The following is a 13,794-nucleotide window of genomic DNA, read 5'->3' on the forward strand; positions in this document are numbered from 1 at the left end:
GCGACCCAGTCTCTTGAATAGCCTTTAACTTGACTCGAGAGTGACAAGGAGAGGGAAGAAACAGATCCAGCAGCGGGTGCTCGAACTTGAGCACATAACCGTCGCGAATGACCTCCAGCACCCACTGATCTGAAGTAATTTGGGTCCACCCCTGATAAAACAGACGAAGTCGCGCCCCGACCTTCACCAGAGGCTGGACCCGCACACCTTCATAAGGAGGACTTATTACCATTTCCGGCACCTCCGGAGGAGTCCCGACCTCCTCGACAACCCCCTCGAAAGGACTGCGTCCACTAGAAAAAACAGCTTTTAGAAGGAGATACAAATCTGCCCGGCCTGTACCGCCTCGCGTCCTTAAACCGACCTCTAGCCGAACCACCTCGACTAGGCACCTTAGGCCGTAACTCTGGTAACCGTGAGACCTTGGTATCCCCAAGACCACTCATCAGTTTATCCGTCCTCTCCAAACAACATAGAACCCTTGAAAGGTAGAGAACACAACTTTGCTTTAGAGGCCGCATCTGCCACCCAGCCCCTAAAGCCAAAGAGCCCTGCGAGCCGTCACCGCCAGAGCCATATTCTTAGCCGAAGCCCTTAGCAAATCATAAAGGGTGTCCGCCAAAAACGAAGACCCCATCTCCAATTTGGCCAGGTCCTGAACCAAACCAGTCCTATCTAACGCAGGCTCATCCAAGAGCTTCTCCGCCCAACGGAAACAAGCTCTGGCTACCAAGCCCCCACACACACAGGCTTGCAAGGCCAAAGCCGACAAATCAAAGCTGCGCTTCAGAAAGGACTCTAGCTTCCTATCCTGAGGATCCCGTAAGGCTGTACCGCCATCCACCGGAATGGCCGTAGCCTTAGTAACCACCGTAACCACCGCATCCACAGTAGGTGGTTTCAGCAGGGCCAAATCTTCCGGAGGCAAGGGATACTGCCGCGCCATAGCCCTAGACACCTTACAAGCAGCCTCCGACACAGACCATTCCTGAAAAACCATGTCTCTAATGTCTGAATTCATGGGAAAGGACACGGGAGGCTCTACGAATCCCCTTAACCAAGGAATCTACCTGGGGTCCCTCCGCAGATGGAGTGGCCGTCAGATAAACTTCAAAGTAGAGATCACCTGATCAATGAGCTCTAACAACTCCTCCTTATGAAAAATACGAACCACTGAAGAATCTTCCCCAGGCCTTAGCCCATCCTGAACCTCAGACTCATCTAAGAGATCCTCCTCTCCAAACCTCCGACCCAGGCAGAGAAAGTATCTCCATAGGCTCCGAAATATCCACCCGCGGGCGCTTAACTCCCACTGAGCTAGCAGCCTCCGCGGAACAAAAAGCCTGAGAGGGGCCAGCTCTCCAGGCATTATACAGAGACCAAACAAACTCAGGGGGGAAACCAGACCCCCCCCCCTGACGCTGCTGAAGCCCCAACAACACTTCCCGCAGTCTCTGCGACGGACCCTCCTCGCTCCCGAGGCGGCAGGTCCATCACGTGATCTGTGGCTAAACTAGGCGCGCTTCCCGCCACACACCGGTCCCCCGGCGCCGGTATGAAATGCGCAGCCAAAAGGGCCGCGCTACCCGCCAAAAACGACTCCGCCGAGGCCGACCCGGGACGCGCAGCCAAAATGGCCGTGTTGCCGGCCCGGAATGTGCGGTCAAATCGCCGCCCAACACCTCCGCCGACTCATGGGAAAGCACGGGGGGCAAGAGCGCTGACAACTTAGGCTCCCCACAAAATTTATATTGGCCACCTTTCACTTCGACGCCGCGCTTCGCGCAAAACCGACACCTCGCCAGCTTAGACATAATGGCCACGAACACAATGAAAACAAACAGTTGCTTTGTACTCTGACAGACTAAAAGACAAAACCGCCTAAGGCAAGAACACCCTTGAAGACGTTTTATCTCTGGACTGCCACAAGAACGGCCAAAATAGCCGCCTTTTAAAAACATTTTTTTTTTACTTCGTTGCTGATGCCTAAACGCCTCAAGGGTACAGAACGAGGTCTGTAGCTGAGGTCAAGCAGTCCTCCAGAGGAAGAGCACAGGGGAAGGGACCCGGCCACCCAGGTGTGACACCCCACAGGGAATAAGAAGCCCCTTATGACTTACACCCTGTAATAGAGATCCAAGTGTGGGTTCTCTAACAATTACAACCCAACCTAGAAACCCCAAATGGGCCTACCAGACTGAGTACACTGCACAGGCTGCACACATCTACCCTCTGCTGAGACTGAGAAAATACTGGTTAGTAGAAGGTCTGCACAGGCTACTTGTATAAGAAGTTTTAGTGTTCTCAGTCTCCCTCTGCTGGTAGGAGTGCATAACCCAAGCGTCTTGAATGGTCTGGAGGACTGCTGAGGAAGCCTTAATTATTCCTGCAGAACAGTGGTGCTCAATATTCTTTCAGTCAGGACACACCTGATGGATGAAGAGACACACTGCGAGAAGTCATGAGCTAAGATGTTTTGATTAAAATGAAAGATAGCAGAAGGTTAGATGCAAGTAGAGGGAGGGAGGAGCTGAGGAGAGCAAAATGGCCTGTGAAGTTATCTCACAAGATGCGCTCTGAGCATATCTTGTTTATACTTAGAGCTTGAGAACATGTGAAGTCATTATGATCAACTGATAAGGGCCAAGAGCCCTGGTGACTGTCCCAACTTGACATTTCGTCCTTTAGATTGTAAGCTCCTTCGAGCAGGGACTGTCCTTCTTTGTTAAACTGCACAGCGCTGCGTAACCCTATTAGCGCTCTAGAAATGTTAAGTAGTAGTAGTAGTATTAGATCAGAAGAAGACGCTAGAAGGCTAGAGACAGACGTGTCGTGAGGTGCTGTTCTACCATATGAATGCCTGATTTGCCTGTACTGCTATTGGTGACATTGTAATAAACTATCCTCTTATATCCCAGTGAGTCCTTCTGATTAAGGAGCTTGTCAGTGCCCAGTCTATACTATTATATCTACTGAATACTGGGTTTCTTTCTAATTGAGGAGCCTGCTGCTGCTCTGACTGTTTAAAACTGTTATGAGCAGATACAGGGTTGGGGTAATTAAGAGGGGATATGCAATTCTGTCCAGGATAGTAAAAGGGCCATGGCTCCGCTGTCCAAATGGAGATGACAGACCTAATAAATTAACAATTTTAATCAAAACATCTTAGCTCATGACTTCTCGCAAACTTCTCACAAACATTTGGTCTGATACAGTACGGCAGTTCTTATGAATTAAATGTAAACATGCTCTGCATCAATGAAAACGCCCTCTCCCCACAACAGGTATAGATTATAACAAGCACACTTTCTCCATAGAAGTTACCATAGCAAAACAAAAAAAAAAATTCTGATTCTCATGTCATCTGAGTAATAGCAAACATACATTTCTCCACTACCAGGCATGTTGTGATATACAAAACTTTAAAACTCATAACTCAAAACACATGTAGCAAGCCTACCATATAATGAAAGCATTTTTATTTAGTAAATCCCTTACTCACACTTGTAATTGTTAGCAACCTGTAATTATTAGCTCTCGAGAATGCTTGGAACCCTGTTCTTTTTATTGACTAGTAGTGAAGTTTTTTTTTTTGTTTTGTTACATTTGTACCCCATGCTTTCCCACTCATGGCAGGCTCAATGTGGCTTACATGGGGCAATGGAGGGTTAAGTGACTTGCCCAGAGTCACAAGGAGCTGCCTGTGCCTGAAGTGGGAATTGAACTCAGTTCCTCAGTTCCCCAGGACCAAAGTCCACTCCTCCATGTGTACTGTATTATTACTACGTATGCTAATACTAACTGTACCAAAGAATGGGTTCCCAAAACTGTCTCTGGTAAAAATTACTATAACAGGTTATAAAAACCAGAGCATGGTATACCATACTCTGGTTTTTATAACCTGTAATACTAATTATATTGCACTTTTTGCACATATTGTTAGCCACATTGAACCTGAACTTGTTTGGGATAAAGAAGGCTATGTCATAAATAAATAAATAAATAATACTGGACTAGTGTTATTTAAGATGACAGCTACATTATTGCATGACTACCCAAGTTTTGAGATCTCAGGATGTATGTCTACGATAGTTTCCTGCTGCTACCGAATATTGATTGACTTCAAATAGCTACAACAATCATCTCAAGGCCACAGCTGCACAAGAATGTCCAATCTGACAGATTTATGCTCTCTTCTGTAGCTGAATAAAGGCCTTAGTATTCTTCTGGATGACCAACAATTATATCTGCCTATGTGCCCAATCAGCAGGTGGGTCCTCCAGTGCTTAAACTAACTTTGGCACTCCATGGGACCGCCCTCTCTTGCCCCTTCAAAAGGGCTACTTTTTCCTAGGTAAGTGACCTTTCTGCGGAGGCGCTGGCTTCCCCAGATAATAATTCCAATACTCTGTAAAACAATCTCTAATGATCAGAGGTCGTGCAGTCCCTCATGATTTGTTCCTGGGAGTTTCAACACCTTGAACTCACCAAAATCATCCCCAAAGAGAAGCTTGCCACAAAACAGCAGTTTACTCAAGTGTGTTTTAGATGCCACACCTGGTGGCCAGTTCCAGAACCACTGTGAGACTGTCCTGCAATGGCCATGTTCTTCACTGAGGCCCTAATCAAATCATAAAGTGTGTCTGCCAAGAAACTAGACCAAAACTCAAGGGAGTTGGGTGTCTGGCATCAGATGTAAACTCTACTGCATCCGTTACAGACAGACTCTGACCATGTACCCTCCACGTACCACACCCTATAGTGACAGTGCAGAAATTTTAAATGACTGCTTCAATAGTGCTTCTGTTTTTCTTCCATGTGTCTCCTTAATCACCATGCCTCTCTCCACAGAACAGTCGTCTTTTGGGTTACTGCCAAAACCAAGGAATCCATCTTAGGCAACTGGAGCTTCTCTCTCTCTCTTCCAAAGATATGGGGAAAGTGGTATACAAATATAACAAAGCTGAAAAGAACAATAACAAACAGGACAGTGTGCAGTCATCCAAGAGAAGAAGGGTGGCAAGGTAATAGAACACTTGAGCTTTCTGCCACACGCCTAACTTCTCACAGGAGTGGCAACCTGACTGCATTTGTCTGTTCTACCATGCGGTATACAGTGCTGGTGTCTTCCCACCAAAATGCTGCCTACGACCAGCGCAAAAATCATGCCCATGGACACCGGCTCCATTCTGTTCTTCCTCAGGGAGCCCCTCCTCACATTCTGTACAGTACCTGCACATGTTCTGCCCTTCCCTTTCACAGTGCAGCACACCTCAGCATACTACCAGGGCCTGTATGGAGGAGCCAGCAGGGCACACGGCCTGCGTCAACTTTCCCCAAGACAAACATGTGCTCCTTTCAGATGGACCCTACTGCCTACTAATCTTCTCACAATTGCAGGACATCTTGACCCCATCCTCTCTAGGACGGTGGGCTGTTCTTCCTTTCATTCTTTTTTTTTTTTAGCACACTATAGCCTCTGCTCTCCTCTCTAAAGTAGGAAAGGATGACAGATCTCCAAGTAAATAAGGACAGACCTGATAAGATTGGATTCTGAACCCCTATTCCCCAATGCCCAAGAATGCTTACGAACCATATGCTGGTAACAAATATTGAGACAGTGAGGAGTGCACAGGACCCTCTGAAGATGACATCATCAAAACAGTTGCTCTTCGTTTCCATCTGCTGGTAGAGCAGCATAAGCCCATGCATCTGGACTTGTCTGATTAGAGGAACCCAGCTTATTTTTTTTAATTTGTTTTTTAAAGTTTTCAGTCAAACATGATATAATAATACAGGAACTGTCTTCAAGGCTTCAAATAATAAATAAAAAGAAAAAAATATTTCAAAAATTAAAAACTTCTCAGCACAATGCATAAAGTCCCCATAAACACAGGATGGGCACTGGGGAAGTGAATCAAATAAAAAAAATATACCAGGAAAAGTAAAATAAAATAAAAAAGCAAGTTACTATAATTAATCAGTATCAACTTAAGTTCGCATTAACAACACTTCACAATCATAGGTTAATGCAAATTTACCTCCTGCTCCTTATCTAACAGGGAATTCTGTACATGAACGGAATCATAGAACATGTATTTGCTCCCAAGAGAGGTCAGCAAACACTTAGAGGGGAACTTTAACAAGTAGCCCCTGGATATAACACTCTTTGCTAAAACGATAAAATAAAATTCTTCTACTGTGGTCTTGCCATATCGGGAAACACACATGGCCCCCTCTGCCCATAAAACAAGAAATGTCTATCCTTAAAGACCAAGTTCTTATAAGATACCAAGGTTACTAGTAAGGTGGCTTTAGTGGGTATATTATACTGCCAACACCAAGGGCTCTACCTGAACCCAGCTTATTAACAACCATACCACCACTACCTATGTCTCTAACGCTACGTCTTTACCTGGGATTTCCATAATATCCAGGGACACAACGCTCACAGTGCTCCCCTTCTGTGCTGTCCGTACAGTGACAAACTCCGGTGGTGACATCACAGTAGCCCGCTGATGCCAGCCCATGTCCATTACACTCACACTGTCGACAGCCACCCTTTTGTGTGGCATTGCCAAAGCTTCCTGACTGGCAAAACTGACAGTGGTCACCCTGCGTCCAGTCTGTAGAGAGACAAATAGAGGAAGTATGGTCACATTGGCAAGAAGGGGATCTGGGATGGTATGGCAAGTTTGCAACGTGGAGTCAAGACAAATACCCACTCTGACAACTATCGCAGATGCCAGGGCCTGAAGAGCAGCTGCTGTGAAAGTTGCAGCCACAGTCTACATTGCATTCCGTGTCACTTTCATTTGTGGTAACAAGATCAGAAGTCCAGCCCAGATCACAGACACATGTGTAGTCCGGAGGGCCACTGCACGTACCATGGGAGCACTCATTGTAGCAACTGCAATAGAAAAAAAAGAAAACAATCCATCTATGGGGAAAGTCTGTTTCTCCCCCTACAGTAGTGGAAAAGCTCATGTTACCATCCCTCCACCTCTCATTCAGTATGGCACCATACCTTTTCCTGCCTTTCGACTCAAGAGACAACCTCAGAACTTAATCATAGTACTGCATGACAAGCTTGATATGGTGGACACAGCTGTGGTTCTATAATGTGCTCAATGTAGGGGGCAGTGCAGCATGTCTATGGTATGTTCAATAAAAGGGGGGGCAGTACAGTTTGCTTTATACAGGAACAGAACTGTAAAACGCTATAAACACTTCCTTACGTCCTGTTGCAGTACGTGACACCATCCCCTGCATAGCCACGTTTACAATGGCACTCAAACGACTCCTGGGTGTTTTTGCAAGTGGCATAGTGGTGGCAGTTTGCCATTCCCAGGCGGCATTCATCCACATCAGGGCACATGCCATAGGACCACATGGCAGGTTCTTCCTGGGTCAGCCCACGAATTTCAGTGAGAGCAGCAGAGCAGTTAGGGAAGCCTTTCAGACTGGAGAAGTCACCAGGCAAGCATCTGCAAGAGAAGACAGTGTCTCCATAATTATCTTCAGTCATTAAATAGCATCTACAGGAGAAAGAGTTTCTGCAAATCTGCAAAGTTATTCTAGCAAACCTTTTCCCAACATCCTGTTTACAGGTACCACAATGTTCACCAACAATACGCACAGCACAGAGTATCAACAGATAACTGCAGCAGGCTACTCAGTGAACTACACATATAGCATCTAGAGGTGGGGGAAGCACATTCTGAATATCACAGAGTATGAGATTTCCATAGCTACCAATAAGTTCATAATGAAAAGATGGTGAAAATTTGGTCTTACCTAATAATTTCCTTTCCTCGATTCCTGCTAGACCAGTCCAGACTGAGGGATTTATTCCCTCTACCAGAAGATAAACAAAGAGAAACTGAAGATTCCAGTGACATCACTGGTATAAGGAGTAGTGAAGCCTGGAACTTGTCAGAATGCAAATGCCAAAGCTAGTATTTATGGCGAAACATATGTACAATTGCAAAAGAACCCTCCCAGCAGAACACCAAACTCAATTCAAGGCAACTGAGAAGAAGGCAAATGCCCAAGAGATTTCCTGAACACAAAAGTCTTCCAGTCTGGACTGGTCTAGCAGGAACAAGGAAAGAAAATTATCAGGTAAGACCAATTTCACTTTCCATTTCATCCTGCTAGACCAGTCCAGACTAAAGGGATGTACAAAAACTCTATTCTTCAGGGTAGAAGAAAAAGCTCCCGCTAACACTGCTCTGTCAAAGGCACTATCGTCCCTCACCCAGACATCAATCTTATAAGGCCTGACTAAAGAATGCATTGACGACCACGTCACCGCCCTACAGATAACTTTTGGAGCTACTGCTCAGGCCTCCACCCAGGAAGTCCCTGAGATCTTGTCAAGTGAGCCTGGAGCCCTTCTGGCACTATCTTCCAAATGAGAATGCACACCAACTCTATTGCTGCCTTAATCCAGTACACCAAGGAAGACTTAGAAGCCACTTCCCCTTTTCTCAGTCCACTAAAAATAAACCTGCGCTGAAGGAACTTGTAACCTCCAGATATTAAGTAAGCATTCTACAAACATCCAGCCTATGGACTGTGCTCACTGTCCCTTCCTTGGAAGTCTTTGCAAACACTGGAAGAGACACCATTTGATTCACATGAAAGGAAGAGCCCATTTTAGGCAAGAAGATGGCACTATGCATACAGACATGGAGTCAACCACAAACAACAAATAAGGATCCCTGTGAGAACTGGCCTGCAATTCTGAGACTCTTCTGGCAGAGCAAACAGCCACCAGAAACAGTTTCTTCAATGAATGATCCTTCAGGGAAGTCTGCCACAGAGGCTCAAAGACCCCCTTGCAGAAATACTAAAATGGAGGGCATTTCCAAACATCATAGAGATAAACCATACTACGAACACCAGGACTCCAAGACTCCCACATCCAGACATATGCCAAGGGAGTAGAACTCCCCCACAGCCTGATGCTGTTGGGAAAATGTGGGGTATAAATGAGATAATAAATAAACTCCTGGGGGCCTTCAACAGGACCAAGCTGTAAATGAAGCGGGATCCAGGACCTCCATTACCAACTGGCCTCTGCCTTGCAAGACCCAGACCCCTCGATAGTTGCACTGGGGAACCTGTATACACGGGCTACTGCCCAGAACAAGACTGCAACAGGGCATCAATCTCTGCTGCTCCCTTTTCCTTCCAGTGGGTGAAGAAGTAGGGACACTTCAAATTGCACTGAATCACCATCAAATTGAAGAACAGAGCTCTTCAACACTGCACTGCCAAGATGGAAAGCTGTGGGGCTCAGCTTCCACTCTCCTGGATTCAGAAGCCACTTGCTGAAATAGTCTGCCTGGGTACTATCTACTCCCAGAATGTGCTCTAATGATATTGCCATTAGATGAACCTCTGCCCAGCTACAGAGCTTGCTGAATTCCTGAGCTATTGCTGCATTCCTGGTTCCTCTCTATTCACATATTTATTTATTTAGATTTTGCTCACACCTTTTTCAGTAGTAGCTCAAGGTGAGTTACATTCAGGTACTCTGGATATTTCTCTGTCCCAGGAGGGCTCACAATCTAAATTTGTACCTGAGGTAATGGAGGGTTAAGTGACTTGCCCAAGATCACAAGCAGCAGCAGCGGGATTTGAACTGGACACCTCTGAATTGCAAGACCGGTGCTCTAACCACTAGGTCACTCCTCCATGCTAAAGGTAGAAAAATACTTACAATTTCTAGGCTGCACGGCTCCTTATACCAGTGATGTCACTGGAATCTTCATGATCCCTGCCTTCATTTGTTGGTAGGAGGACAAAATCCGTTAGTCTGGACTGGTCTATTAGGATGAAAAGAAATGAGTGATTTCTCCAGATGATGACAGCAGTGCACAAGGTACCTTCGCTCCTGAGGATTAGTTTAGGCCATGGCACACTACACTGGGGTGGGGGATTTGGTGCTTACCTGCCAATGGTTGGATTATCTGCATCCCCACACCAGCCACACTCAAAGTTCTGCAGACACTCCCGGCACGTGTTAAATCTGGAGCAGTCCATGCACTGTGGAACCGAGTGTACACTGTTACCAGGGAAAACAGGAGATGAAGGTTACACCATGAGTACGAACAATTATTTGCATAAAAACATACATGCACATGTATCTGATTGGGGAAGAGGGGGCTATTTCAAGCTGAGTTCTCCTTTCATTCCCACAGCCACCTTGAATAGTGGAATCTATCCATCTCATGGTCCCACTCATTTATCGCATGTACCCTGGCACATGCTATAATCAAGCATACCTGTCATACCAGTCCCGGCAGTCTCCATAGGGGTATTTGGCAAGGTAGGCAGCAAAAAAAAAGCAACTCTGGGTAGACTGACACCAGGCACACTGGCTGGAATTTGAGAGGCATTCATTACATGTGGTACGTCTGTAACAAAAAAAAAAGAGGCATTGGTTTTAAGTCCAATACTGCACTCTTGAAAGGCTATGTCCCGATCACCTCTCTCTATCCCACTGACTTTTGAGTTTGGGGCACTTGGCAAGGGACTGGATGGTGCTGGGATGGACACTTATAATTACCTATTTCTACTGCCACAAAACGCCTAGCCACCCACCTGGAGCTACCCCGCAGCCACTTAGAGGGTCTATCTCCAGCAAAACTCAGGTCCACTTGGCACCTGCCACTTGTGCTCTACACTAGCACCCCCCTCCCACTGACTGGGTCCCAACCACCTCTGGGCAAGTCTCCTGCTCTCAAGGCGTTCCCACTGATTTCTAGGTTACTGGGGCCACACTCCCAGTGGACCCACAGTTCCTAGGAAGCACTCACAGACCCAACACATAAACTACCAGGATTCTTAGTCAGTCCAGATAAAACTAAAAATATGTATTGTCATGAAAAATTAGAACAATTAACAGAAAAGTTAAAATCAGCAAAACAATAGCAGGTTACTGAAATAAGGAACAATTATAACACTATCTAAATAGTACCCGGGGAGGTCAGGACATATAGCTGCTCACAGATTATCAAATATAACTGTTCTCTCTCCTCCTTGGCTAAGACTGGGGCAAAAGCCAGTACATCCTAGGTGAACTGAGCTCCTGGACCAATCAGAGCCCAGAACAAGTTTTCAAAAGTATACTGCATCTTACTTCCTATCTGTGTTAGACTAAAGAAAAAAAGTGATTACTCTGTAACAGCTTTAAAGTAAGGAAACACTCCTGCTTATAATCGAACGAGAAAAACGCCCAAGTTCCGACCTAAATCGGGAGATGGGCGTTTTTCTCACAAAAACAAATAAAGCGGTATAATCGAAAGCCGAACTTTGGACGCTTTCAACTGCACTCCGTCGCGGATGCGGACAAAGTTGACGGGGGCGTGTCGGAGGCGTGGTGAAGGCGGAACTGGGGCGTGGTTATCACCCGAACAGAGATGGGCGCCTTTCGCCGATAATGGATACGTTTGTAGCTAGAATTTAGGGCACTTTTCCTGGACCCTGTTTTTTCACGAATAAGGCCCCAAAAAGTGCCCTAAATGACCAGATGACCCCCAGAGGGAGTCGGGGATGACCTCCCCTGACTCCCCCAGTGGTCACTAACCCCCTCCCACCACAAAAAAATGATGTTTCACAACTTTTTACTTTCACCCTCAAATGTCATACCCTCCTCCCAAGCAGCAGTATGCAGGTCCCTGGAGCAGTTGTTAGGGGGTGCAGTGGACGTCAGGCAGGTGGACCCAGGCCCATCCCCCCCCTACCTGTTACAATTGTGCTGCTTAATCTTATTAGTCGTCCAAGCCCCCAAACCCACTGTACCCACATGTAGGTGCCCCCCTTCACCTCTTAGGGCTATAGTAATGGTGTAGACTTGTGGGCAGTAGGTTTTGAGGGGGATTTGGGGGGCTCAACACCCAAGGGAAGGGTGCTATGCACCTGGGAGCTCTTTTACCTTTTTTTTTGTTTTTGTAAAAGTGCCCCCTAGGGTGCCCGGTTGGTGTCCTGGCATGTGAGGGGGACCAGTGCACTATGAATCCTGGCCCCTCCCACGAACAAATGCCTTGGATTTATTCGTTTTTGAGCTGGGCGATTTCATTTTCCATTATCGCTGAAAAGCAAAAACGCCCAGCTCACACCTTGGCGAATAACACATGGGCGTCTATTTTTTTGGAAAATACGGTTCACTCCGCCCCTTCACGGACCCGTTCTCGGAGATAAACGCCCATGGAGATAGGCGTTTCTGGTCGATTATGCCCCTCACTACCTGCTCGCCAAACTAGAGAAATACACTTCAAGAAATAATTCAGGTTTACAGGTTTAAAAACCCACTGTTTTGTCACATCTATACTCACAGATTGCAGAGTTTGGGGCAGTAGGCAGGTGAGCGGATAGCGCTGGGTAATCTCCCACGTCGGCTACACTGGAAGTCTCCCTTCTTATTGCTGTTGATTTGCCATTCACAGTAAGGATCCTGTTGATAGTCATACACCTAGAATCAGGCTTCTAAGCGTCACTCACTGAACCCTCACAGCAATGATATAACATCTGCAGGCTTTGCAACACCATAAATACCAACCCAGTAATAACCAGAGGCAGAAGTTAGGTTTTGCCAAAGTGGAGGATTAAGGGAAGATGACAACTGAGCCAAAAAAACAATGAAACACTCATCTTCTTTCCCTCTTGTTTTATCTATTATCATTTTTAAATGACTCAATCAGAAGAATGTGGCATGAAAACCAAAGTTACTTACTAGTAAGCAAGTGTTCTCCAAGGACAGGGGGACTTAAGTCCTCAATTATAGCCGGCATCTTCAACCAAGCATTGAGTGAGAAGCAATTTTTCTAGAAGCCTTTGGGTACGCTTACCATGCATGCACACCCATCCCCATTTGTCACTGTCGCATGGGACCTCCTCAGTCTATTACTAGCTAGAGGAACGCAGCTCCTTGGGAAGGTGGAATGCTTGTGAGGATTTAAGTGTCACTATCCTTGGAAAACACCTACTACAGATAAGTAACTTTGTTTTCTTCAAGAACTAGCAGGACTAAAAAATCCAAGAAACAGGCTGTCTTAAATAGAAAAAAAAAAGGAAAACAATAAGTGGTCTCACTGCAGGCAGACAACAATATTTTTTTAGGGGAGTAGAAACAAGTCGTATTTATCATTCTTCTCACTCTCGGTTTTTTTAAGAAGGCAGTCTAGAATGAGAAGGGCCTGAGGGGATGGAGTTTAATTCTGAACCCCAATAGATTCTGGAGGGGTGTCTGGCCAAATCTACTCTTATGTTGAGAGTCCTGTTCTAAGCAATAGTATGATCTAATATATGCATGGAAGTCCATGTCACAGTTTTGCAAATTTATTTATTTATTTTATTTGTAGCATTTATATCCCACATTTTCCCACCAATTTGCAGGCTCAATGTGGCTTACATTTGCCGTAATGGCGATTGCCATTTCCGGGTAGCAGAGTTACAAATGGTATTGCGTTAAGGTGCTTACATACATGGTAGCAAACATGGAGCATAACATATATGGAATAGATCATGGTATATATATATATAACATGTGCATACATACATGGTAAAGAAGAGAAAAGTTGTGGTAGTGCATGAAGGCTCCTGAGTAGTAGATTGGTTAGTAACATACATTAGGTCATCGACTAAAGAGAGTACCTATTCCGCATAAGGTTTAAGTGAATTGCTTAATAAGTCATGTGTTAAGAGTTTGGTTTTGTGTAGATCGTGTATAGTTTCGTTATTTAGAATTAGGATGGATGCTTAAGGTATGCCTTCTTGAAAAGA

At 45.6% G+C, this 13,794-nt stretch overlaps 1 protein-coding gene across 1 annotated transcript in view; it reads right to left on the reverse strand.

Moving 5' to 3' along the window:
- The window catches only part of MEGF8 (multiple EGF like domains 8), a 223,616-nt gene that overhangs the window by 131,076 nt on the left and 78,746 nt on the right, over positions 1-13,794 (reverse strand). The window contains 6 exon segments of the mRNA XM_030213349.1: positions 6,416-6,626; positions 6,726-6,910; positions 7,239-7,487; positions 9,962-10,075; positions 10,296-10,427; positions 12,348-12,466. Coding sequence (XP_030069209.1) covers positions 6,416-6,626; positions 6,726-6,910; positions 7,239-7,487; positions 9,962-10,075; positions 10,296-10,427; positions 12,348-12,466 — 1,010 coding nt within the window.

This window comes from Microcaecilia unicolor, chromosome 8 (genome assembly GCF_901765095.1).
Source record: "Microcaecilia unicolor chromosome 8, aMicUni1.1, whole genome shotgun sequence".
In the NCBI taxonomy this organism is placed as follows: Eukaryota; Metazoa; Chordata; class Amphibia; order Gymnophiona; family Siphonopidae; genus Microcaecilia; species Microcaecilia unicolor.